This window comes from Rutilus rutilus (assembly GCF_951802725.1).
Source record: "Rutilus rutilus genome assembly, chromosome: 16".
NCBI classification, from domain to species: Eukaryota; Metazoa; Chordata; class Actinopteri; order Cypriniformes; family Leuciscidae; genus Rutilus; species Rutilus rutilus.
The window spans coordinates 22,162,274-22,189,377 of record NC_140224.1 but is presented as its reverse complement, the minus strand read 5'-3'; the positions used below and the strand labels follow the sequence as shown (position 1 = coordinate 22,189,377).

Genomic DNA, 27,104 nt, shown 5'->3' with positions numbered 1-27,104 from the left:
ATGTTTAACAGGAACTCTGGCTTGTAAAGCTACATTTATAGATCCCGTATGTTTGATTGTATGGGGCTTTATGACTTTGACCTTGACTGAACAGGAGGGAGAGGTGGACCTCCTACAGCAGAGACGAGAATGTCTGTGTGTACGTTTTAGCCTTGTGATGAAGATGAAATGTGGGACTTGAAGGGCAATATAGTTGACCTAAGATTCAAATATCATTTACTCGTGTATCTTGAATAACCATTTGACTAAAAGGACATTAACTAAATGTCCAAGCTACTCTTTTTCAAAAGCCCTATATTTGGATGATAATTGTTTCTTATGGGCATGCAAGGTATTTTCAACATTTACAGGGGCTAGTTGGGGATTTTATTTCAGTATAAATCCAGAATGTTTTTCTCCCACCACCTGCATAAAAATTCCCAAACAAATTACTGTTTTTTTGTTTTGTTTTTATTTTTACTTTGCTCAAATAACTCACCATTCAAAGCAAGTTGAATAAAAACTTACATTTTGCTTTGTTCCTCACACAAAGTGATTGTATGTGTTTTGAAGACTAGAAAAAAATAGTGCATTAAGGACTACTTTAATGGTTTTATGCCTTTTTTAGAGCTTGACAGCCAGAGCCCCCATTCATTTTTATTGTATAGAAGAGAGCAGCTTGAACATTCTTCAAAACATCTAATTGTCTGCTCCACACATGAAAAAAAGTAATATAGGTTTGAAATGAAATGAGGGTAAAAAAAAAGGAGAAGAAGAAGAACTTTTTAATTTTGGTTGACCTAATCCCTTCAAGAGCCATCCACCAATCACGAGTCATCATTAAAAGTACCGTATGAGCAGCTTCTCTTTCATAACTCATAATCCTCTTGAATCCTTTGTGTTAACCATTGGAGACAAATTTTTTGTGATTAGTTGCAGAAATCCCACTGAGCGTCACCGTTGTTTTGGTAATAAGCAGCTTAGAAACATTTACACACACATTTAGCTCTATGCACAATAGAGGTGAACACACACATCATCTGGACGGGCTGATGAAAAGGCCCGTTACACCGTGTCCTAACTACACGCGACGCGATGCGCGATAAAAGGTATCTTTTCCATGTTAATCAGAGTTTTTGTCCTAACCAGCCGTGACGGCGACACGCGACGATTCTATTTTATAAACGGTTTCTATTTTTCTGCAACGTCGTGGCTGAAACAACAAACACAAAGTGTGGCAATGATAATCTCAGGTACTGTTTATGTGCTTTTTTCAATGTTAAAAGCATGCAATGTGTCTTTGAATATCATTTAGTGCCCCCATCTTTGTAGCTGTAAAAGCAACAATGGATAATTCACCTCAGATCTTGAAATTAAACAAATGGAAACAAGAACGTTCAAACTGTGAACAAACAAGTGTATTCTTTGACAAAGATTGTTTTAGTAACTCAGTAGCCCGTGTATTTTTAATAATGTGTAAATGGTGTAATATTTGTGAATTTGATTTAGACTACTTATCCATTTTCTTGCGAGTGCCGTCAAGTTTACTCTCTGGTGCTGTGCACATGCCGCGAGACTCCGCCTACACTCTGTTCTGATTGGCTGTGGGTTCATCTCGCAGTCGCGTCGCGTCTAGTGTGGACAGACAAATTATTTGTCGCTGGAATCTTATCGCATCGCGTCTGGTTAGGACACGGTGTTAGGCTGGCGAATATGCGAACAGGCTAGCTCGATGAAAGATAATAGGCCAGCTGAGCATTAACTAATGCAGAACAAATGTCCTCTTGGCTTCATTGTCAAAGGGTTGCATCACATACTAGCCATGCGCTTGAATCGCCAAGCACTTCTGCAGTCAGAATATAGGCTGGTCAGATGCGGCGGTATGTAAGCGTATCAACACCGTATCAGTATCATGGATTCCCGCACCTCTCGGCTCTGTGATCATGCTTTCTCAAGCTTTGAGCTTAAGCCACCGGATCCTTTTCTTTTCACACACAAGAAAACGATCTATTTCCCCTCTCTGGTCCAGAGCCACCCATTCATAGAGCGATTCAGAGGGCCTGAACGGCATGTACCACGTCGGTTTGTGTTTGGGGAGTTCGCTTAGTAACTGTGAGCATAATAGATACCAAAGAAACATTGATATACACTTACACATGCACATCTGTCAGCAGAACGCTTTGTGAATTTGCCTCGATATATCAGTTTTCACTGAAGACTTTGTAGAGGAGGCCAGACAACTTTACTTGTAGAAAGACTTTTGGGCTGGGCGATGTGGGCAAAAAATCATTTTAGACTGAATGGCGATTTCAGATGACTGATGTCTATCTCTGTATTTTCAAAAAGTGGGCTAAATGTTCAGTTTTCTTTTTATAAGGCACACAATGGGTAAATTAAGCTTGTAAAGTGCTTTGTTAAAGGGCAAAACACTTTTTGGGCTGCAAAGGCTTTGCTGCTGAGTTTGCAGCAGCAAACAAAGGTTAACACTCTTGGTATTGCTGTTTATAGTGCTATTGTAAATTAGATTTGAAGTACTTTTTACTTTTCGAAGCAACCTGGATCAGTGGCTTTTTTGGACAGTGTTTCTGCTATGACTTGTAGTCTGACCATATTGACCTGTGACCATATTGACCTGTGACAACAACAAAACAGAGACTAAATTTGGGTACTGACTAAATCCCTAATTTGCTCGTACACATAGGCATCCTTTGTCTAATCGGTTGTTTAGATTTGAGTGTCTATTTCAGTAAAGTAGTGTTTGCATACACAATTAAGCCTAAATACACAGGTTAAAGACAGCAAGACTTTAAAGACTTGACTTGACTTTTTTTTTCTTTTTCTTTTTTTTTTTTAGGTGAACTGATCAGTTAAAACTTTTTACACCAAGTACCACCTTAGAAAATATGTGGCTCTCCAAGTACCACCATAATAACCAATATAAAAACACAGTAGCGTAGTAGGCCTAACTATTCAGCTACAGTTATGCACAGCTCAAAAATGAGGCAGTTTTATTTCTAATACGAATATTTATTATTGCCAGCCACTTTAAACATTGTCAAAACACAGTTTGAATATTAACACTGCACTGTGCTGCTTACATATAGGTGAATAAAAAATAAAAAATGTATTGCACCTAAAAGTGAAATAAAAACTGTAGCCTACTTAAAGATTATATTATGAAAATGTATTGTACTTAAAACTTAAATAAAAACTGTACTGTACTTAAAATATTAAGTTAAAAAAGTATTGTAATTAATAAATAAAAAATTAACACAGGCTGTGTATTCATATTTTACCTTTTTACACGTACATTTAAAATATTCTGGCTGACCCCCATGAGGTTTTCAAGGCGATCGTTATTTAGAACTTATCACTTTATTGTTTCCATGGTGATGCGTCATTGCTTGTCACGTGACACACCACAGCCACAATAGCGCCGAATGACTGATAATCTGCTTTTATTTCCTTTTTTTTTATTCAAAATATTCACAAATTTGTTAGCTATAGCATGAAATATCTGATATTCCGATTGTCAAATATGTGCAAGTGGAAGTGTTTTGTTGTTTAAACACTTTTATAACGATCTCATTAGTTGAGCTATATGCGCAATGGGCGGCGCCATGTTAGTTTGTGCCGCAGTTCAGAGAATCGGATCTGTTGGATTTATGTGAATTTAAATGTCTGAAACCTAAAATAAACATTATGTGGTTAAAAACACTGAATAGTGATATATGACAGCGCTAAGCGCATCCGTCTCTGGCTCGGCGCCAGCAGTCAACTGCGAAAGTACATTTTGAATTTAGCAGTTGATCACGTGATGCACTGACCGTTCCACTCACACCGGTGTGATCGTACGCTCCAGGGACCAGCCAAGACGGATCACACCGGTTTGATCGTACGTGCGAAATTCAGTGATTCCTCTGCGTACCACTAGAGGGACCCAGCTCATCACAATCTCGTGGCCTGTGGATCATTTTCTCAGTATCCCTCCTCCTAATCCAGATTAGTCGAGGCCTTGCGATTTACACAGGTTTTGAGACACATTGTGTCTGCCAAAGAAGGGAAAGAGCAGCAGCCTAGTGTTGCACGTGACCTCCTGGGTTTTGGGCTTTAGGCTTACCTAATCGAAGTTGTTTACTGGAAAGAGTGCTTGTTTTTTCTCCAGTGAGCCGGTTATACTCATGAAAGCTCATGGTAAGCATTTCACATGGGACAGACAACTAAAAGAAGAAGAGGGATGCACACATATCTGAAACTAAAAAGAAGCAATAAAATAATACAATAGTAACAAAAAATATAATCACAAACCACAAATAAAACCTTACAATTGCTTGTACATGTTAGTTTGTACAAAGCACCTAAGGATACATGGGGATGGAAACAATATGAGCAGGAACAATTATATTTTAGTGTTTTCCCAGTGAGTTCCCCAGAGAAGCTTTCAGTGGTTTTGCGTTATCACGCAAAAGTTTTGCAAAAGAACTTTCTGTTTGCTTGTAAAAATTTTGCTCACAAAACACTCGCTTTACCTTGAGAAATGTTGCCTTCGCTCACAATAAAATGCTAACGTTTTGTGAGCAAACCAAAAGTTTCTCAGGGGAATGCAAACCTTTTACGAGCAAACACTTTTCTTTTTTTTTGTGGAACGTAAAATCATTGAAATCGAATTTGTCCATTCTTGTTTACAGATCTCCTTAAGTTTGTTATTGAGTGCTCTGGATTGATTAGCGCACATGCTAACTTTTGATTCTGTCTTTTTTTCGCAGACCTCATTATATATTGCTGCATTATCACTGGGCATCTGGGCTGGAGAGTGAGGCGGGCTTGGTTTGCGAGCTTCGCTCCAAAGCCGTCCGATGACTGTCTGACTCATCACAACCCGCGAATGACAGGCGTGCATTCGAGGGTGGGGCCCGCCTCAGTCTCACATGATTGGCCGCTGGATGGAAATAAGGTGAATGGAACACATGCCCAAGGAGCAAGACCCAAACCAATCAGAGGGAGAAGAGAAACGGTGAGCCTCTTAAGAACTGATCTCATAACAGATTGCAGAGTCATTAATCAAGCTATGATGTTAGTCATAATGCCAGGTTCAGACTATACAATATTTTTGTCTGTTACGATAGTCACATGCACAACTTTTGTTTCAATCAGACTGAATTCATTCCGACTGATGAATCCGAACTTAGTGTTTACATGAACGCTAAACATGTGATTGGGTTAATGTGCACGTTTATATGTCACAAGCTTCAAATTGGAATAGATTTTTTGACATGCGCACACTGCACAGAGTTTCCCATTGTTTGCGCATAATAACCATTCTCCTACATTGGTTCTTTATTTGTTTTAAACAACAGACTTAAAGGAGAACTCCGGTCAATTTTAACATTGAGCTCATTTTTTTGTACATTTGGAGTGCTGTCAGTACAGAGAACAACGACAAAAATCGGTGCTGCCTACACTTGTTATCCTCGTTTTAAAATTTGCACCCTGTTGACTTCAATGGGGCAAGTTTTAAACCTGCTTTTAGCCTCTTAACATCCTTGATGTGTCATTACAAGTGCACAGGTCATGTGAGTGATTCCTTCGGAGTGAACACGGGTGAATCTGACTGCAGTAGATGTGAAAGAAATATATAAAAAATGATGTTTATTCAGCCAGCGCACATACCTATTTACATCCTGTTTTCGGTCGAAGTCCACAGTAATCGATTGTCGAGTTCACGCGCATAGGTTTAGTACCTATGATCACGCGCGTGAACTCGACAATCGATTACTGTGGACTTCGACCGAAAACAGGATGTAAAGTGTTCACCCGTGTTCAGATTCACCCGTGTTCACTCCGAAGGAATCACTCACATGACCTGTGCACTTGTAATGACACATCAAGGATGTTAAGAGGCTAAAAGCAGGTTTAAAACTTGCCCCATTGAAGTCAACAGGGTGCACATTTTAAAAAGAGGATAACTTTTTTGTCGTTGTTCTCTGTATTGACAGCACTCCAAATGTACAAAAAAATGAGCTCAATGTTAAAATTGACCGGAGTTCTCCTTTAATATTTATCCATTTCTGATCATAATTTGGAGACAATGAGAATATTAACCGTTGTGCCGTGCTGCTTATATTTATCACGCAGTAAAAATGCTCCTCCCCGCACCCAAAACCAGTCGTCTGTGGATGAGTCTGAAACAAGGACTGGTGGGACGTTGTCCTGCTCCACTTCACAGACACTGAGTGAAAGGAGAATTTTAGAAAGATGGGACGATTGATTCTTGCTTCCCAACGCCCATTGTCGTTTACGATTCACAACGACACCCTGCGTCAAACAGATTTGTGCCAAAATCGGCATACTGAACCCGGCATACGAGTCTGTATGTCTGGGCTGTAAAGTTACCCATGCTCCTTGCTTCTCTTGTGTGTGGTTATCAAATTTTGTTTCACGTATTGACGCTTCGAGAAACAAAAATGTTCTGGTCAATGCACACACTCTCCTACATAATTCAGTTTTCCTGGTAACTGGCTCCATTTGTGTGTGTACATCTCACAGTGAGTGTGGTGCTGGCTCTACGCCGTGCTTCTGAGTCTAAAGGCAGGCGCTAAGAGAATAGCCTTTACCTCAACATCTACTCTGCACACACATTTTATATAAGGCCTGGAGCCGGCAGGAAAGTTAACTAAAGCCTTAGAGAATGCCCGTTAGTGTCCAAAGTCAGCACACACTCAAACCTTACACGCAAACATTCTCACACACACACACACACACACACACACACACTGCCGTGTAGGCTTTTGGTTCAGCAGGACAGCACAGACTGCCCCCTCACGTTCTAAAAAAGTGTTAGCTTTAGAGCCAACAGCAATGTTTCTGCCAGTTAGCAAAACACATCAAGTCTTCCTTCTCAGTGTGTGTGTGGATGTCTAATGTGTAATCTGTCCTTGGGCGATTTCTATATTTAGCAGATCTCTTGTTGCTTTTCCAGTTCGCTGACCACAGATACCTAATGATTTGTTGAGGAGAGGTGTGTTGTTACTGTGTCACAGTGGTCAACTAATTGGCTAATTAGAGAGGTCGATGATTAGTGAGGTTGACTAATCTGTGTAGCTTCAGCTTTTTCTGTTATAGTACCACCAAACTAATATGAGTTAGATATAAATCTAAATCTTAAAATTGAAAAAAATTAAGACGCAATTTAAAAATGTTGCATTGAAGTACTAAACTTAAAAAAAAAAAAAAAAAAAGACAGAAACAACTAAATTACTGTAACTAAAAATGAAAATATTTTTACTCGTTTGTTTATTTAATTTGTGTTTTTCTTTTTTTTAATAGTTCAGAATAAATATTTCATGTATATGTGTGTGTATATATGTGTATATATATATATATATATATATATATATATATATATATATAATTTGACACTGAAGACTGGAGTCATTTCTGTTGAAAATTCAGCTTTGCGTCACAGAAATAAATCATATTTTAAAGTATATTAAAGTAGAAAACCATTATTTTAAATTGTAATAATATTTTACAATATTACAGTTTTTCTATATTTTTGATCAAATAAATGCAGGCTTGATTAGCTTAAGATGCTTCTTTCAAAAACATAAAAAAAACAGTAACTGTTCAATTTTAGTGTTATTAAAAGCTAAATTGATAATTGAAGTTGACTTTTTATCCGTTTACATCCAGCTTAATGAATTATCCTCTAATTAGCCTATAAATGTTATTCAAGATTAATCGTCATTAAATCCATGAGGCTTGAGAGCAGGTGAAAAAGATCCAGCCTCCTCAAGCGTTTTCAACGCAATCATTAGTTCTCGCATTTAATTACACAGAAGCATCGTCAGGAACACAGGAGCTTCTTTACAAGGCCATACATCATTACTCCAACAGGACGTTAGCTGTGTTTACGTGTGTGTGTGTGTGTGTGTGTGTGTGTGTGTGTGTGTGTGTGTGTGTGTGTGTGTGTGTGTGTGTGTGTGTGTGTGTGTGCGCATATAATATGCAGGACCCCAGGAATGTGGGGTCAGATTCCCAGTATGTTCACTCAATAAGCGATTAAACGAGGGCCCTTCAGTTTAATCACACCGAGGCCATCTGTAAGTAGATTAGCTGATCACGGAGCACAGCATTCACATGGCTCTGTTCATCTTAATAGAGCTGATTTCTCCAACTTTCATTACTTGCTCTCCTGCTTCCTTGCCACCTCTGCTAACAGCCTCCCAATCACCTTCCCAAACCTTATGTCCGTAGTGGTTCAGCTGTTTCTTTTCTTGTTTACTCTATATTTTAAATGTCAATTGTGTCATTTCTGCACCATTAGCAGCAAATCGCAAAAAAGTGAGTAAGAACTGGCTTCAAACACTCCTCTAGCTCCTCCCCAAGCTCACGCCATTGGTTGAGCCAATGTCAATGTCTTAATTTGATATCATGTAAACTCATATTGCTAATTAGAGTATGTTCCAAACAGAATCACTTTATTTAGGTTATATTTGATGTTTGTTGGCACTTATATAGCCAAGTTTTATTCTGAACTATCTTCATCCATATTGCTTAGTTTGTGTTAAATGAAGTGTATCAGGGCGTTTCACAGCCGTCTGGGATGATTTTAAATTTGAGATGTATGGAGAAGAACCAGGCATGTTCTCATTGCTCTTTTGTGTTTATACAAATTCCACATGCCTGTTTCAGTCAGTGTTCCACTGTGGTCAGAAGAACTGAATGCTTGTATATTGTTTTACTCTATTCTGGCTGATATCATGTCATTGTTCTTCCTCATCGTTTACGTTTAAAAGCTCCTAGATTTGCATAAACTCAATTGACAGAATTTTCCTGCTGTTTGCCGTACAAAAAATATGTAATCCAACTTGATCAGACAGACAGGGTGCCTGCAGTGTGAAGAGCGCTCAAGCCTTTACCCTGTTTACGCAGATTTAATAATGGGTTTGCGTTTTCAAATTTGTATTTTATATCGTTTTACAATTTTTTTTAGGATCAATTTTGTTTTTATTTTAAGAGCATATTTTTTTTTAAATATATTTTAGTCTTAGCTTTTAGAAATTGAGAAATCACCAGAACATTTCAAATTGCCAGTTAAGCTTTTTATTTGCAAGCTGTTCTGACAAAAGCTTTTCTGAGTGCGTACAACCGAAACGAACGCACACTAAAATCCTGTCAAACAGCGTGTGACTACTAAAATAAGTTCTCTTTTGATCTTTAGCTTTCAAATACAAACAAATTACATAAACACAGTCAGTTTTGTCTTTAGTGAATGTAAAAGTTTGGGAGAAAATCAGATGCGTGTCTGTGTATTAGATCCTGTGTATTAGGGCCTAAATCTAACTTTTTGCCAAACCTGCCCATGGCCAGTGACTTACGCAAATTTACCAGCCATAAATATTTTTTACCGGCCATGAAACCAAAAATTACAATTCTCTATTCCAATTTTGATACCACAGCTAAAACTACTAGCCTAACCCATATGGATTAAAAGCATTATTAAAGACAAGTAAACAATCCAAAATAAAATACGACCAAATAATCTAATTACAAGCAATAGCACAAATAAATACAATAGAATAAAGATACAAATGAAATAAACGGTGCTTTTCAAGAAGGTCTAACAATAGTTTCCAGGTACAGAAATGTAATAAAGAAATGAAATGTAAAAGAACACTGCATAGTGTTCACTGTGCAAATTAAACATAGATGAATCCTTATTAAAATTACAAATGTTATTCGGTCAAGAGCAGTGTGAATATATATATATTTTTTTTTGTCCTTTGTTGTTGTATTAACATTAAAAATGCAGACACCAGTAGGATTATTAGGATGCTGTAACTTTAAGTCATAATGCACTGATCTAATATACTGATACATACCATACACATGCATTTTCTTTTTCAACTGTTTACCTTCACTTAAGACTAAGTCGACTAGGGTACTTGCTGAGATGGGCATTTTCTGACATAATTTTGTGGGAATTTGTCCATTCGAGTGCAAGACAACTAGTCTGGCTATCACCAGACCAAGCTCAATCTTTTAAGATTGAACATTAGTCTGGGGAGTCTGCTCTGTATTTTCTACTGCACAAGAGGCGTGATCAACGGGCATAGTTCAAATGACTCTGTAGTGTACGCAATTGGATAGTCCTTCAACCAATCAGACCAATGGTCCGGGTGACGTACTTTACAGCGAAAACTCCAGGCAGGAAACGTGTCAACAAACGTGTTGGTTTGCAGCATTGATCAGGGGTTTGCAGAAGCAGCGATGGCATCGAGCGATTTTTGCAGGTTGTGCAAAAAAAAAACTTGAAAGTGAGTGGTATTTACACCCACTTCGAGCGATTTGTTTGCTAAACTAAAGAAGCCATTGAGCATCGTCAAGAGGTTAAAAGGAATTGGATTGGATTAAATCCGCCAATAGCGCGCCAGGTGGGTAAGCCAGTTTGTGATTGGTCCCCGCAAATTTGTAACGGAAGCAGGATAGAAGAGGGTTCTCCAGGTTACACAGGTTACAGGTTTTCAGCCTGAGCTGCAGGGCGAAATCAAATCGCCGGCAGATCGGGCTGGGTTTACCCAGTCTACAAGACAACATGAAATAGCTCAATTAGTATTCGGATGCTGTCTGAGGCTCGGCCTTCTGGGTGTGTGCTTTGGATATTTAAACTTCCCTGTTCCCACACAGCGCGCAAGCAACAAATTGAGTTTCCTTTCACATCTTTTTGTGCTTGAATATTTAAATTGGCAAGGATTTAATTCTCATGACGATGCAGCACTGGCCCGGTTGTTCACATTTGTTAATGTTCATGTTCTCATAACATTGCATTGTTATAATTCATAAAGATGTTACCGGCCAACTGGTTATTGACACCATTTCATATACGCGCCAAAGGCATTTTTTTGTTATGGGTGCTGGGATAAAAAGGGACCCAAGAGGAGATTAGCAGATCACTCAATTTATTGTCCAAAAAGTAAAGAAAAACAAAACAAAACACAAATATAAATGGCAGCCGAGCCACCAAGCAAAGGGCGGGACAGAGGTGAAATCCAAGGGGCAGGCAGGGGTCAAAACCAGAGGCAGATCCACAGCCCCGGGGGTAGAGCCAATGCAATAGTCCAAAACAAGAGCAGAAGAGGAGATGAAAGAAGAAGAGCAGTACTCTGGGTTCGGGCCGAACTCCGAGCTCGGAGCCCTCCCCCTGGACAGCACGCCAAATGCGCATTAAACTTTACCCCCTCTTATTGTATGTAAGTTTGAACTCGTGAAACAGACAAGGCGTGTAAGCTAGGCACAACTAGAACAAGAGTTTTTTGGACAGTAGTGAAACAGACGGTAACCAAGACACACTGAAAGAGAAGCAAAGAAAGAGAGAAGCATAAGTAGTGGAGAAAATCAATGCAAAATGGGTGACAGGTGTGTCTAACACTAATTAGAATGAGTTGCAGCTGTGATGGCAGAGTGAGAGAAACTGACAACTAAGGGTGCTTTCACACTGGCAGTTTAGTTCGGAACAGGGCACGGTTCGCATGAAAAATCGCTAATGTGAACGCTGTCATGCAGACCCGGGTGCGCACTGGGGTACCGAACCTGAGACTACCTGGAGGAGGTGGTCTGAGTTCGGTTGCACTCGAACTGTGCCGCGGATCGCGTTAATGTGAAAGCAACACGGACTCGGGTGCCCAGGTAAATACATTAACTTATGTATTTAGTTAAATAAAACGCATGTAAGGGATGATAGTGTTGATGATTTACCTTGGATGCGAGTGAAAGTGAGCCTGCAGTGTATTCGCACATAGCGTGTGGAATCAGGACAACAAATTAATGGAAATCCACTGTCTCCTCAAAAGAGTTTGTTTGCACGCAGCAGAAAACCACCTTATGCGTCACACACACACACACACACACACAGTAAACATGTGTTGTTCACTCAGCTGTGGATAATAGCACCAAATTAATAAAAAAACACAATATATTGACTGCCATTCTGTTTTCTATCATGCGCCGTGCACGTTTGCGATGACGTTAGATGCAAGCAAACGCACCAGCGTTCGATAGAATCAAGTTGAGTGCCTTCTGGCCCATATCTATCTGCGTCTCATATTGATGCTAAAGGGTGCCATGTGCGTTCGATGTAGACGAAATGTCAAAGGCGTCAGTATATGACTCCTTGGGATGAGAACGGGCTGGTTATCCCGGTATATTTTTCTGTTGATATGAAAAATCATGTGCATTTAGCAATATAGCGGGTGAATTATGTAAATGTATATTACGATGTTATGATGAGCTATATGCTTTTCTGACGTGCGATGATGTTCAACGCGTTTCTAAGGATGCTGATTGTTAGAAGGCAGCTGTCTGACTCTGAGATGGCTATCGCGAACATGGTTTGTGTAACATTAACAAGTGGGGCTAATTTGCATATTCATAGTATATATTCATATACTAAATGAAGCAAGGGTGTAGAGTTACATTCAAGCTATTTTAAGGCATGAAGATTTTTTTTTTTCAAAGGGAAAAACATTTAAATATGCAATTTTGGTGATCAAAGATGAGTTTTAAGGGATACAATTATTGACTATAGGGGGACTTACAAAATTAAAAGAAAAATCCTGGAATGTTTTCTTCAAACAACTTAATTTCTTTTCAACTTAGGAAGACATGAATATCTTGGATGGCGTAGGGGGGAGTAAATTTCAGGAAATTTTTATTCTGAAGTGAACTAATCCTTTAACACTTGAACTGGAACTGTAATACTTTAATAGTGGAACTGTTTGGGGCCAAAGAAGATTTAATTGGATTTTGCATATTTAGCAATCATTGAATAAACCTGCATTGTGCCATATCACCATCTACAGGTGGATGTCTTCTCCTATTTAAATTTTTGATTACAATTATTATTATTAAACGTCATATTAGTAACCCTGTAGTTCCCATCTACTGAGAGATTCAAGTGCAGTGTGGCACAAATACAAATGCTAACCTGAACACATTGAAGGAACCGCTTTAGACAACAGCGCCACCATCCCTCCAGCTAGAGTCACATGAGCTTCAGGCTGGCGGACTGTTTATCTCTTCTACTCACTACCCCCAGACAAATACAAAAAAAGTGTGAATGCACATTTACATACACTTAGCGGTATCCCTTCAGCTTCTTTTCTTCTTTGCGACAGTGCACGTGGCTTTTGTTCTGATATTAGCTGGGAGCTGCCAGATCACGTTTAGACAGGGTCTAAAATAAGCTCTCATAAAGCTAGAGAGAGAGAGAGAGAGAGAGAGAGAGAGCAAACACACAATGAGAAGGAAGGAAATGCAAGGTGGAGTGACTCCAACACTTCTCTTAGCATAAGACAGAGCGGCCTGACAGATCCTAAGACTCTCAGCTTCCTGCCACTCAAATCACGCCGCACGCCGCTAACCATTCTTAAAAAGCAATGCCTCGATTTCAGCACTTCAGCTCTGGGAATAATTAATTCCACAATTGAACATAATTTGGATTTATTTGATCTGACATGGCTTTGAAATGTTTCTTCGAAGTGTCTTTACAAACACATGTACACTACCAAAAGTTTGAGGTCAGTACAACTTTTTCTATTCATTAAAGAATCCTGAAAACAAGTAGTTTCCACATTTCTTTTATTAATTAAGCACCACAGCTGTTTCACATTGATAATAATAAGATCATGTGACACTCAAGACACGAGTAATGACGCTGAAAATTCAGCTTTGCCATCACAGGAATAAATTACAGTTTCAAATATATTGGAATAGAAACCAGTTCTTTTAAATTGGTATTAATATTTCACAGTCTTACAATACTTTTTTTTTTTTTACTGTATTTTTGATCAAATAAATGCGGCCAAGATGACCATAAGAGATTTCTTTTAAGTAGTATTTCTCTATCTTACTGACCCCAAAGTTTTGAAAAGTAGTATACCACGGTGCTTCTAAATTTAGTGTGGAGTTTTGAGCGCTCAGACTTACATTTCACTTCTGGGTATTGGGTAGTGTAGTGTGATGGTTCATTTTCCCCCAGACTCCTTCCGTCATTTTATTTATTTATATTATTCTCCTGAATTAAGACACTGTCACTGCTTGCACTGTGTTTGCCTTGTCGTAGAGGATGAATGAAACCTCGCTGGATATAAATACGCCACAGATGTTCAGAGTAAATAAAGTTGAAAATAACTGGATGTGACAGAACCAGTTGGCATGTTTATGGGCGCTGGCATATCTCAGGCTCCATCTCTCCTGCTTTATCACGTCGCTTGCCCAATCTCACAGTCTTTCGCTCCTAACCCCGGATTACCGCTCGCGAGAGGGATCACAACACCCAATCACAGACCGCGGGAGGGATTAAGAGTGGGAGAGACAATCACTCACGAAGGATTCTTAGAAATATTCATAAAGAACAGTCAGTGAAAATTCAGTGTTGGAGAGACAGCAGGCAAAGGGAGGGTTGCCAAACGACTGCGAGAGAGAGAGAGTGCACTTATGCAAGAGAGGCATCTAAAAGAATCCAGTCAGACTGTGTTGTGTTTATACGTCTCGCTCCGTTGATGTGGTGAAGAGTTATAATTCTGAAGAACAGCGGAGCGTTTCGTCTTCACCATGCACATCCTCCAATCCCACTGCGTTATCAGGTGAGACTCTTCTCCTACCTGTATCGCTCCACAAGCTGTGCTGCTCTCGTAACGTGTTAACAAGGTTCCCACGGTCATGGAAAAGGAATTTAGAAAGCTGTGATATCTAGATCTGGAAAAATTATGGAAATGAAGTATATCTTATTTAATAACATTTCTATTTTGAATGCTTTTTTCGAGTATTGCTAAGATCTAAAATGTTTCATCAACAAGTGCAATCTCAATAAATGCATTCTAAATCCTATTAGCTATACTGGTTACACTGTTATTATTTGTATTATGACTAATAATAATAGTATCATTTTATCATCATTATTATTACTATATAGTGTATAATATGAATATTAGTTAAATTGGTAATATTAGCAATACTGGTTATACTATTAGTAGTACTTTAGTAGTAGTAGTAATGTATTATTAGTATTATTTTTAATATTATTATTATTATTATTATAGACTAGTAGTATTTTAGTATTATTAATATTACTAATATAGTATGAGTGACTGGAAAATTTGTGAAAAACACATGATAATTCATTGGTAGAAAGTGTTGGAAACCCTTAACGATCTGTTCCTGATCTAGAGAATCTACTTCAGGACCCTCAGGTTCTTCTGTGTGGAGAATGTTGCTCTAACTTCTTTTCGGGGGTCTTCTGTGATGCGTCGTGCCGATTTCTGATACTTCTGAATCATGTATGCCGCTGGAGCCGAATATTTAACGAGAAACCATTTTAGTATCATCAGTTCAGACCGATTATGAGCCGGCTGTTCGTCACTTTGTGCGCAAAACTATAGTCACTCATTCCTGGTTGATATTATGATATTACTGTGCAAACTGCTGCCTGTCCTCTCAGATGTTACAGCGGTTGCCATCTGTCCCTTTAATGGGAAAGTTGTGTAGCTCTTCCATTTGGATCCGGAATAATTGATGTTTCTGCGGAGAGCAAGTGCCAACTTAGCTGTTATTTATTTCTTTATTTATTTGATTTACCCCTCCCATCCATTTCTGACTCGGCAGCATCCTCTGAGGTTTCTTTTTATATTGAGTGTCAAAATGGAAAAAGCCCTTCCTGCATCATCTTTCTCTATGTCTCTGTCTGCCCATCTGTTTATCTTCTCACTGGATCTTTGCACATTGCATTTGCCACGATGGAATTGATATTCAGTATTGATTACCTGAGGCGTGTCAAAAAAGACTGTCTGAAATGTGAAATCTGCAATGCTTGTGTTTGCAAGTTTGTGTCTTCTTTGTGAAGAGCAGGTTCCCACGGGGACAGCAGATGATTGACAGTTGAATTGGTAAAACCATCCACGACAGCAAATCAGAGCGATTGTGATGAAGACAACGCGGCTTTATAGTGACATTTCTGTCATCCTGAGAGCGAGCGAGAGAACGAGAGAGACAAAGTCTAGAGGCTTCAGTGTCCTGACAGAACCTCAGTCAGATATATTAAATGACATTCATAAATGACGTTCCACAGCTGCAGGATCAATACAGCAAATGACAAAAACAGTGTGGCGGGGGGGAAAACACACTAGCCAGTATTAGACTTTGAACCCTTTTTAATCTTTCCCCCATGGCTTTGAACAAAGATCGCCTTCTTTGTGTTTGTGTGTGTGACATTACGATGGCTTGAGGGAGCACATCACATGAACCTTGTTTTGTGTTCTCTTGGTAATTGCTAGAAGATTCTATCAAATGAGAAAAGGGCAAACTCGAGACACTAACACAAACTTTCAATGGGATTCTTAAAGTGCCTTAGAACTGGGGTTCGGGAACCCCCACCTCTGAAGAAGTTCAGAGAAAAACGTTTAAAAAAAACAACTGAATATGCATATAAATACAAATTATTATAATATTAATTTATAAATAAATATAATTCAATTAAACAAAATTTAACATTAACGTTTTCTGTTTTCTAAAGTCTGGTCTGTAATCATGAGATTGAGTTACTGAGTTGTTGTTTTTTAAAAGTTTTTCTTCAGGTTTATACATCTTACAATGATGGGTAAAAAAAGGATACAGATATGTAAACATTTTCCAGATAATATTGTACACATTCCTAATTTTTTTTTTTACTGTATATACACATACACATACACATACACATATACATATACATATTATTATTATTATTATTATTATGTAATTAGTTAGGAAATGGGTCCCTCACAGTATGATCATATTTCGGGGTCAGTGGTGCCAAAATCTGTGAAAACCCCTGCCTTACAAACAATACCACGTAAATACCATAGTACATGAACATGTTGCTCGTTTACTAGTATAGTAGGCTATAGATCAAAATTCTATATTATTACTGTATTATCTGATACTGTCCCACCACTGTATTTTTGTAAGCTTTTATGTAACGGGAAGATTTTAACCCCTACAGCTTTTAATGTTTAAATTCGTATGTCATGCCTTTGACGGATTTGTGCATTCAAGGTGCTTTTCCCCCCTCTAAATCAAGCTTGTGATCGTGCGTATAAACTCATATTAGTATCGTGGAGTTTTAAAACTACTCTCCCTGTAGAAATCAAACTCTTTTTGATGTTTATTTATAGAGGCTAGCATTAGCGTTAGCAGAGGCAAAGGCGTTGAAAGGGTGTTGAGAGACTAGCACCGAATTCTAACAGATTTGCCTGCATTATTTGGGCACTTGGTTACATAACTGCTCTCTTTCTCCCAGCGTAGAGCTGAGCCACTCCATCCCTTTAATCATAGACAGACTCGATGTACCGGGAAACTGTGGTGTTTACACTTATATGTCGCTGGAGGTCGCGGAGCGGCTATTGTTAAGCCATGATGTCCAGCTGTATCATGCAGATCACTGTCTGCAGTCTCATTGGTAGTCGCCGCATTGCGTCACTGCTCATTTGCCCTGCTCTGTTTTGTTACATCAGCGACTGTCTCAGTCTCTCATGACTCTGGAAATCGCCAGCTCTCATTGATAATTAATGACGTTCAGTCATTTAAGTGCTGTCAGTGTACATGCCTCTTTAGTCGTAATGGGTGTTCCTACTGCTGGATCACCTGATGTTCTTGTTGGTGTGGCAAAACTGGTCTCGTTTAGTTTTAGTTTTAATTTTAGTTTTAGTTTTTGTTTTGTTTTGTTTTGTTTCATTATTGGTAGTATTGTAAGATTGTTATTTTTTTTAAATAAAAGGTATAGTTCACTCAAAAATGAAAATTCTGTCATCACTTATTCGCCCTCAAGTTGTTCCAAACTTTTATAAGTTTCTTTGTTCTGTTGAACACATAGGAAGACATTTTAAAGAATGTTGGTAACTAGACAGTTGACGGTAGCCATTGACTTTCATAGTATTTTGTTTCCCTACTATGGAAGCCAATTAGCCTGACTACGTCAGACTTCCTACTTCCGCTAATTTCATTTTGCTCCTGTACTCAGTCTGAGATAGCAGCCTATCTTTCAGTTTTCCACCGGCCTTCAGACGGCCGACCAATCAACGAACAGAGGACGGGCTGAGAGCCGTGACGTAGACGCTGATTGTACCGTGGATGCGTAGATTTACTTCACATAATCTGCAAAAGTCGTTCACAGCCATGTTCACTCCGGTATTTCGCTCGATGGTTTAGTTTTTGCATCATACATGCGTTTACAGTGTAAGTTAGATGCGGCTGAGCATGCGCATAACACACGCCATAACCAAACGTTATGTGATTGGCTTATGGGTAACCAATGATTTTAAACTTCAGACAAATGTATCAGTCAATGTATAGAAAGTTAATGTTAGAGGACACTTTGGCCAAAAATATGTTCAATAAGTCAGATATGGCCTACTGCTTGGCTGATGTAACATACGAAGGAGTCATTGAGAATTTATAGAAAGTTCATGATCGAGGACTCTCACCAGAACTCAATGAGAATGTATAGGAAGTTCAATATTGGGGACTCTTTGGCCAGAAATATATTCAGTAGGTCAAATATGGACTTCTGTATGGCTGATTTAACATCAAAAGGAGTCAATATGTATAGAAAGTTCAAGGTCGAGTCCTCTTTAGCCTGAAATATGTTTAGTAATTCATATGGACTACTGTATGCCTGATATAACATCAGAAGCAGTCAATGAGTATGTACTAAGTTACTGTTAAAGGACTAATTGGCCAGAAATGTGTTCAGTGGGTCAAACATGGACTACTGTCTGTCTGATTTAACATCAGAAGGATTCTATAAGTTTATATAATATAAAACCTTTTAAGGACCCTTTGGCCAGACATGGTCAATAGGTCAGATATGGACTTACTGCATGGCTGATGTAACATCAGAAGGAGTCTGGGAGTATAGATCCTTCATACAAGCAGCCAATCTCTTTCCAGCTCAACCTATAGCGAGAGTTTGGGCCGTGGATACTGTAGCAGGGAAAAAAAACTCTTTATATAAGAACATTTAAAAAATATATTTTATTGTGAATCGTCAGCTTCTGGTTGCTTTGTTGTTGTATGCTACATTACTGTATTGTTTTTATTATTATTTTGTGTTTTGGGCTTTTATCATTTTTAGTAGATATGTTTAAATTACACATAAAGGAAAATTTCTGGGAAGAGAGAAGGGGAGTGTGCTTGGTCTCGTCATATAGTCGTCAGGAACACGTGCACCATAGCTCTGACGGTTGCCTGTATCTGCAGTCTTCTTTTATTTTGATCCACACTCTCAAATCAAAATGACAGGGTTGTCATGTTGTTGGAGCACTTGGAGCTGAAAGTGTGCTAGTTAAAAATATAAAGTGGTACCACAGGGAATTGCATCCATCAAATCAGAGCAAAGACTTCCCATATGCCAACTTTGTGGCATGTACTAATACCAACCCTCTCTCTCTCTCTCTTTTTTCCAGGTGGCTCGATGGCCCGAAAAGGAAGAGAAAGAACAGCCAGTGTTCGGTGAAGAGCATGTCTGGTAAGATGTCTCACATAAGACACTGATGCTCTTGCCTAGAGCTGCAGCAGTATCTTTTCCCCTCCTCATTCCTTCCAGAATACATCACTGACTCCACATTTCTGAGAAAACACTCAAGAAACCCTGAGGGAGAGAGGGGTTTTCAGTTGCCCCGTGATCCTCCTTGCATCAACTCCAGCATCAGTTCAGCTCAATAGGCTTGTTGTTATGTGATGTTCTGGTGATACTCCTTCAGGACATTATAACTCATGTTAAAGCAATCCTTATCCCAGGCTAATGGGCTGTGTAAGGATTGGCTTTGTATTGGTTTGTGTATGGAGTAGCTGTTCAGTTAAGGAGGTTCAATAAAGTTGGTCCTGCCCTATTCACCTCATGCCCACAGTAGCCAAATAAAGCAAGCCAGATTTATCCCAACATCCTCTTCAATCTCTAACCTTGTAGCTTTCTAATGCTGGTGCTGTCACGTGTGCTTAGGAAGAAAGACGCTAGGGCAGTGTGATCATATTTACAATTCCAAAATTTTCTGGTGTTTTATTTTGTGCAAAGAATACATTTTTAAAAAAGAAGTCTAAAAAAAAAAACGTATCCCAATAAATATGCCATATATTTTACATGAGTCTGCATTTTTATTTACTCCCATCTTTGCACCACCTGCTGGTGATGTTTGTAAATGTAAATGAAAGAAGTTCTCTGTTCACCTATTTTAGTTTTAAGAATGGTGTATCTGGGGAAAAAAGCTCTTCAGCTTTGTAAAAACCTGGAAAAATGTGTTGATAATACATGTGATAATAGTTATTTTTATTATTATTTTGCATCTTCTTTCAGCTGTTTATACACTCCTGTTCAGAAGTTTGGTGTCAGTTGTTTTTTATCAATACTTTTATTCAGCAAAGATGCTTTTAATTGATCAAAATCCCAAAGAATCCTGAAAAAAGTATCACGGTTTCTACAAAAATATTACGCAACACAGCTGTTTTCAAAATTGATAATAATAAGAAATGATACTTCAACACCAAATCAGCATTTTGGAATGATTTCTAAAGCAAAAGTAGAAAGCAGTTCTTTTTTACTGTATTTTAGATCAAATAAATGCTGCCTTGGTGAGCAAAAGAGAAATCTTAACAACCCCAAACTTTTGAATGGTAGTGTATATTTTTCAGCTTTGTATTTCGTGAAATAGTGGCCAGTTGACTTTTCCCCTTTACTGTAAGCTATAGCATGTTTCTCAAATAATAACCTGTTTCATATTCATGAAAGCCTTCACAAATTTGCTGAGAGGCTCTGGCAGTTGACTAAGCATAAGGCAAGAGATTGGTTTTCCTGCCAGAAACACTGGCGGATCTTTATTGCTGTCAAGTGACACTCAGGGCTCTTCAGGCCTTTCATCAATCATGTTAACTAGACTAGGCCTTAAATAGATACTCAGATAAGGCTGAAGTGTGTCATTTCTGCAGTAACGCAGCTACAAACGAAATCTGAATTTGAAATATTTTCCTAACAGTTTCCAGTTCCCACCCCCAAACTAACACCATTAGTTGGACTAAGATTACTACACTGTAAAAAAAAGTTGCTTACTTAAATTAAGTACAATCACCTTGAATGTTTAAGTCGTTTCAACTTAAATTACTTTAAATCGACTTAAAAATTAGTTGCTTCTTGTATGACTTATACAAAAGGGCAAAAATAGCTTATTTTGATGAGTTAAAGCAATATACAAACATGTCATAACCTATTTATGTATGTATGTATAATGTATGTATGTGTATATATATATTGAGATAAATGTTTCTGACTTCTGGTTTCTCAGTATGGGCTTTGTGGTGTTGATGTGCTGGTGTTTGTACTTGTTTGTTGGTAGTTGCTATCAGTTAGCAGTTAAGAGTTGTTTTTATATATGTATTTCTTTATTTTGTATGGCAGGGTACATCCCCAGCTATCTGGAGAAGGATGAGCCATGCGTGGTGTGTGGAGACAAAGCTACAGGCTACCACTACCGCTGCATCACCTGTGAGGGCTGTAAGGTAGGACTTCTCTGCGAACACTTGTGCACAGTGACATCTGTTAACAGACACCTCAGCCCCACATATATTTATACAGACTAGACTGTCACTTCACGTAGAGTCATGGTGTGGAGCTGGTCCCATCTTTTCAACAATACACCCTGTTGTCATTTGTGAAACTTAGACTCCTATCACTATCAAACCTGTCTAGCCTAAAAAAAACCCTGTCAACCATCTTATCCACTACTGTCTCTCTGTATGTGAAGGGAGAGAATAGTGAGTGACAACTGTGCTGTGCAAGTCTTTGTGACTCCTGTCTAAACAGTCTGATTTGAAGAGCTCTTAGAGCTTGTATATCCCCTTACTGCAAAAAAAGACATTAGCTAAACATCTATCAAATTAGGGATGTCAGCAACTTGCACGTGCTCTGTGCAGTTATTTAATTTTATATTTATTTATTTATTTTTGGTTTTTGTTAGGGTTTCCCTAAATAAGGGAATGTGTTCAAGAGCTTATTCGTTTTTTCTGTTGTATAAAATTTGGTATTAAGACTCATTTGTATTGACTACAGAAATTTTTGCTTTTTGGCAACCCTACAGAAAACAAGACAACATTGCAGAAGATATCGTTAAGATTGGCAAATAGTTTTTGTTTGCTTATTTTAAGCATTCACCTACGCAACCATTAGGCTTCTTAAAACAAGATACATATGTTCTCTTTCATTTTTTCAATTAAATTCATATATTCTATGAAAACATGTTTTATTCTCATACACATTTTTGTTTCTCAAAAGGATATTTAGATATTGTTTTCAGCAAAACGAAACAAAAAGCCTCTTTGTATCCACCTGCTCCATATGTGACAGATAACGCACAAATGTCTGACTCCCTGCCTCTGAATAATCTCTTTATCCAACTCACTCCCAGGGATTCTTCAGGCGCACCATCCAGAAGAACCTCCACCCCTCTTACTCCTGTAAATACGATGGCTGCTGCATTATCGACAAAATCACCCGCAACCAGTGCCAGCTGTGCCGCTTCAAGAAATGCATCGCCGTGGGCATGGCCATGGATCGTGAGTGACCTCACACACTCATGCAAATAACATACAAAATCATCGAACATGCAAAAGATACACACAGACAAATAAAATAAAAAACACGAGTCTGTACATGGCTTTGCATCAGGATCACTATGATTTCAAACACTCACTGAACACAGTCTTTTCACTGATGCTCAGCAGTTTTCTTCTATCTCTTAGTTGTTCTAAGTTAATAGAATTTGTAATGAAAAATAATTCAAAACAGAAGCATTTGAACTTCTGCATCAGACATTTGGACCACACTGTATTGGATCTAGGAGCCCTACTCCTTCCATACACATATGCATGCTGACAGCGAAGGTACATTAATCCTATGCAAACTGAAATGCTCAGTCTGGGGGGTTCCCCTTACGTATGTCTATACATCTCACATATGTACAGCACATGTTCAGCCCAGACCACATTTCTTCTTCTTCCTCTGTCACTCCCTCTCTCTTTCTACTCTATAATGTTTTATGGATGTTTCTTGTTTCTACTTTGATCCCTCCCTGATGCTCTTACTCGTTCTGTCACCGCCATTCTGCACTGCAAAATCATTACTTTTGTTTTCCAGGAAAAGTGACTGAACATCCTTAAAATGAAAGATTTACTGGAAAAGCAACTCGACCAAACAAATTTAGAGGACCATAACTTAATTGCACAGTGTTTTATGCATCATGAGAGTGGGAGAATTAACCAATTTTTCTCTTTGGTGTAGTGGTTCTGGACGACTCCAAACGGGTTGCGAAACGACGCTTGATTGAGGAGAACCGTGAGAAGCGGAAGAAGGAGGAGATGGTCAAGACCCTACAGAATCGGCCAGAACCCACCAGCTCAGAGTGGGAACTGATCCGCATGGTGACGGAAGCTCACCGCCACACAAATGCACAGGGCTCTCACTGGAAACAGAAACGCAAGTTCCTGGTAAGCAAGCTCCTTGTGTGTCAGGTCAGTTTTGTTTGTATAACAGGGTTGTTATTGTTAACTTAAACTGTAACTAATATTAGAGCTGCACCATTAATCGTTAAAAGACCGCAATCTCAATTCAAACACACCCACACGATCTCATTCCTAAATGACGACGATTCGCCTGTGTCTATTAAACCTTTGACCAAATCATCTCTTATTTGTCCTTATCTGTCAGTGCAGATTTGCATTTGTTTACACTGCTTGCTAATCAATTTAATGAGTGACAATACCAGTCTGCAAATATCAGTTGTGACCAGGCGACAGCGAGCGCAGGTATAACTGGAATGTAACCACGAAGGGCCTTTGTAAAAGCGTCTCCGTTTATGAAGAAGGAAGGAAAGAGGAAGGAAAGAGTTTAGATGGTATTTATCGCTCATTCTCTCAGACAATATACTACCTACTGTGAAAGGTGGCAGGATATAGGAAGAGAAAATGGAAAGGAAGAGTTTAGGAGAGAGACACATAATATTTCTCAAAGTGTAATGGGCTGCCTACCAAACATCTAGTGGGTTATCTGTCCTGAAAGACAAGTCGATCTTAAAGAGAATGAAAAGAGAGTCCTTTACTCAGCTCATGTCATTCCAAAGCTTTATGACTTTTTTCTCTCTCTGTTTTTTGTGTCCATAACAATGTTTTGGACGCCATTGACTTTAATTGTTTGGACAAAAACAGTTCTTCAAACATTCTTTAAAATAGGCTCGCTTAAACATGGTATCTTAACATGTCTTACTAGGAGAAGGAGTGATTTGGAGACTCTCCATCATAGAACCAAAGTAGGTTTTCTCAGCCCACCGAACACCCAGCTGTTAAGAGCGCTATCAAAGCCCTGACGCACACCAATCTAAACATTCGGCTTGTACTAGACCCTGTTACGATCATCCACAGGGGACAGAGAAACCACTTCCCCGGGCCGGCTGAGAACTCCTGTAAAACGGCTCATAAAGAATTCAGCCTGGATAACCTTTACTACCAAGAAATGCCTCCAATAACAGTGCAAGGCCGAGACCCCGAATGACCCCGATAAACTGCACTCTCTTTCTCCATGGGAACACTCACTCCGTCCTGTCGGTAGTCCAACTGGGCTGTCTTAAGATCTCTGTAGTGAGAAAGCGCAGTGCCAAGTTCTCAGCAGTGAGAAGGCCAGGGTGGACCAGCAGAGGGGATAGTTTACACTGGGGTCTTACAAGCGTTTGGGACATATCCAGGGCCTGCGCTGCCCCCACCTCCCGGAAGAAGAGACATACACAAACTTTGGCTCATGCTTGTTAAAACTTAAACAAATACACCAGTGCGGCACAGTTAAAACAGTCCCGTCCATCGGAGACAGCGTAAACACAAACACATAAATCTTAAGCGGCAGCAGAAGTTCCTAAGAGGCACATTCTGAATCACTGAACAGATTCTTTTGCATTTATTTACTTTCTAGACCTTTCTGTGTGGTCTGTGCTGTAGTTTCTGATCTGTATGTCACATGAAGGCTTCCTAACAGCTTTAGCGCTAATAAACGGTAATATTAATACGAGTAATTATTCAAACAGCTTGTCTGTCACAGCTGTAGTGTCCTGAGCCTTGTTTGCTCTCACAACCTCACAATGAAACAAAATAGTGTTTGTGTGTAGGCCAGCACTGCGCTTTTTTTTCTGCAGTCTTGTCTTGATTTCAGTGTCTTTGTTTATTTCGGTCTGTTTGCTTTATCAGAAACAAAGAAATCAATGTGATTGCACAGTTTGAGGTCTTTAGGACTGTCTCTGTTGTGCCGCAAGGGGCCACGTCCACCACACGGACATGTTTTTACATTTTTGTGTTCAAGTTTTTATGGGCATCACAAAATGGCATGAATATTAATTAGGTCTTTCTATATATTTGCAAGGCTGCATTTATTTGATCAGAAATACAGTAAAACAGTAATTATACGAACTCTTTTCTATTTTATTATTTTTTAAATGTAATTTATTCCTGTGCAAAGCTGAGTTTTCAGCATTATAATTCCAGTCTTCAGTTTCACATAATCTTTTAGAATTCATTCTAATATGCTGATTTGGGGCTTAACAAGCATTTATTATTATTATTATTATCATCATCAATGTTGTTGAGAACAGTTGTGCTACTTAATACTTTTGTGGAAACCATGATACAATTTTTTCCCTTGAATTATTATTATTTTTGATGAATATATATATATTTTTTACACTATGAATATCTTTACTGTCACTTTTGATGAATTGAATGCAACCGTGCGAGTAAAAGTATTATATTGCTTTCGAAATAAATAAATATATATATATATATATATATTTCTAACCTATTATATTATACAATTACAATTATATATTGTTTGATTTGATAACTTCCATTTTTAACCCCTTTTTTGCTTTCTCTCACTTATTTCATTCCTGAAAATCTATTCACTTGTTATTCTTACATGTCAGTGGTATTGAATGCAGTCCATGAATCATAGCCGTGTCTCGCATTAAAAAAATATATCTACAACTGCCAACATGTAATGCTGTAATTGCAGCTTTGTCTCTTGAGTACTTATAATTACCTCTATTCTGACTCATGTAACACACCTCTCACTGCGTACATAGAATGTTGATCCAGATGCCAGGGCTACTTGGCTGTTTGTCCAGAGTTTTTACATGGCTGACCTCTAATCCACCCTGAGGATACTAAACGCTGTGGTTTTCCAAGGCTATCAGGCTACATAACTGCAAAGCCGGAGCCTGCACATGCATCTCATACTGTCTATCTGTATATTCATTCATGTATTGTTCAATGGAAAAAGTTAACCCTCTGTGAATCTGTCTGTGTCTGCAGCCGGAGGACATCGGACAGTCTCCGGTGGTTCCCACATCAGATGGTGACAAAGTGGATTTGGAGGCCTTCAGCGAGTTTACCAAGATCATCACCCCAGCCATCACACGTGTTGTTGACTTTGCCAAAAAACTGCCCATGTTTTCAGAGGTGAGAGTGCTGTTGGGTCTTGTTTTTATTTTTATTTTACAACTGTTTGAAGTCTTTTTGTCAGTGCCGGTCCTAGACTTCTGGGAGCCCTAAGCAAAACTTTTAAGGTGACCCCTGTGTCATAAAATAAAATAAAATAATGACACCCAACCCCTTAATCTGTTCTTTCAGAGCAGTTTCACTATCAACAATCAATAGTTGATCTTAGTGAGAATGACAAACAATAGGAAAAATACAATAGAAAAAAGATACAAACGAAATAAGCATAGCCTTTTAAAAATAAAAGCCTTTTTATTAAAGTTACTAAAGTTATTCAGTGAATTTTATATGCACAATAAAAAGTGGATATAAGGTTAGAAAGCATGAAGCTCACGGTGTCAGAATGCCAGTCTTTCAGACACGACCCATAGCAATCCGTTATGTCTCAGAAAATAAAAAAATAAACAGTAAATTAATTACTTTCGAGTCATTCGTTACAAAAGTGCGCATCAAACATGCTAAACACGAAAGCTGGAACGCGTGTGTGATGCGCTAGAACACACCTCTCACGC

General features: G+C 38.7%; 1 protein-coding gene across 1 annotated transcript in view; it reads left to right on the top strand.

Annotated features, from left to right (window-relative positions):
* Window positions 1-27,104, top strand: part of thrab (thyroid hormone receptor alpha b) — a 153,478-nt gene that overhangs the window by 120,613 nt on the left and 5,761 nt on the right. Inside the window, exons 3-8 of the mRNA XM_084434711.1 lie at window positions 4,746-4,993; window positions 19,479-19,540; window positions 21,461-21,561; window positions 22,467-22,614; window positions 23,339-23,544; window positions 26,407-26,553. Coding sequence (XP_084290837.1) covers window positions 4,938-4,993; window positions 19,479-19,540; window positions 21,461-21,561; window positions 22,467-22,614; window positions 23,339-23,544; window positions 26,407-26,553 — 720 coding nt within the window. The 5' untranslated portion in view covers window positions 4,746-4,937. The remainder of the gene's footprint in view (window positions 1-4,745; window positions 4,994-19,478; window positions 19,541-21,460; window positions 21,562-22,466; window positions 22,615-23,338; window positions 23,545-26,406; window positions 26,554-27,104) is intronic.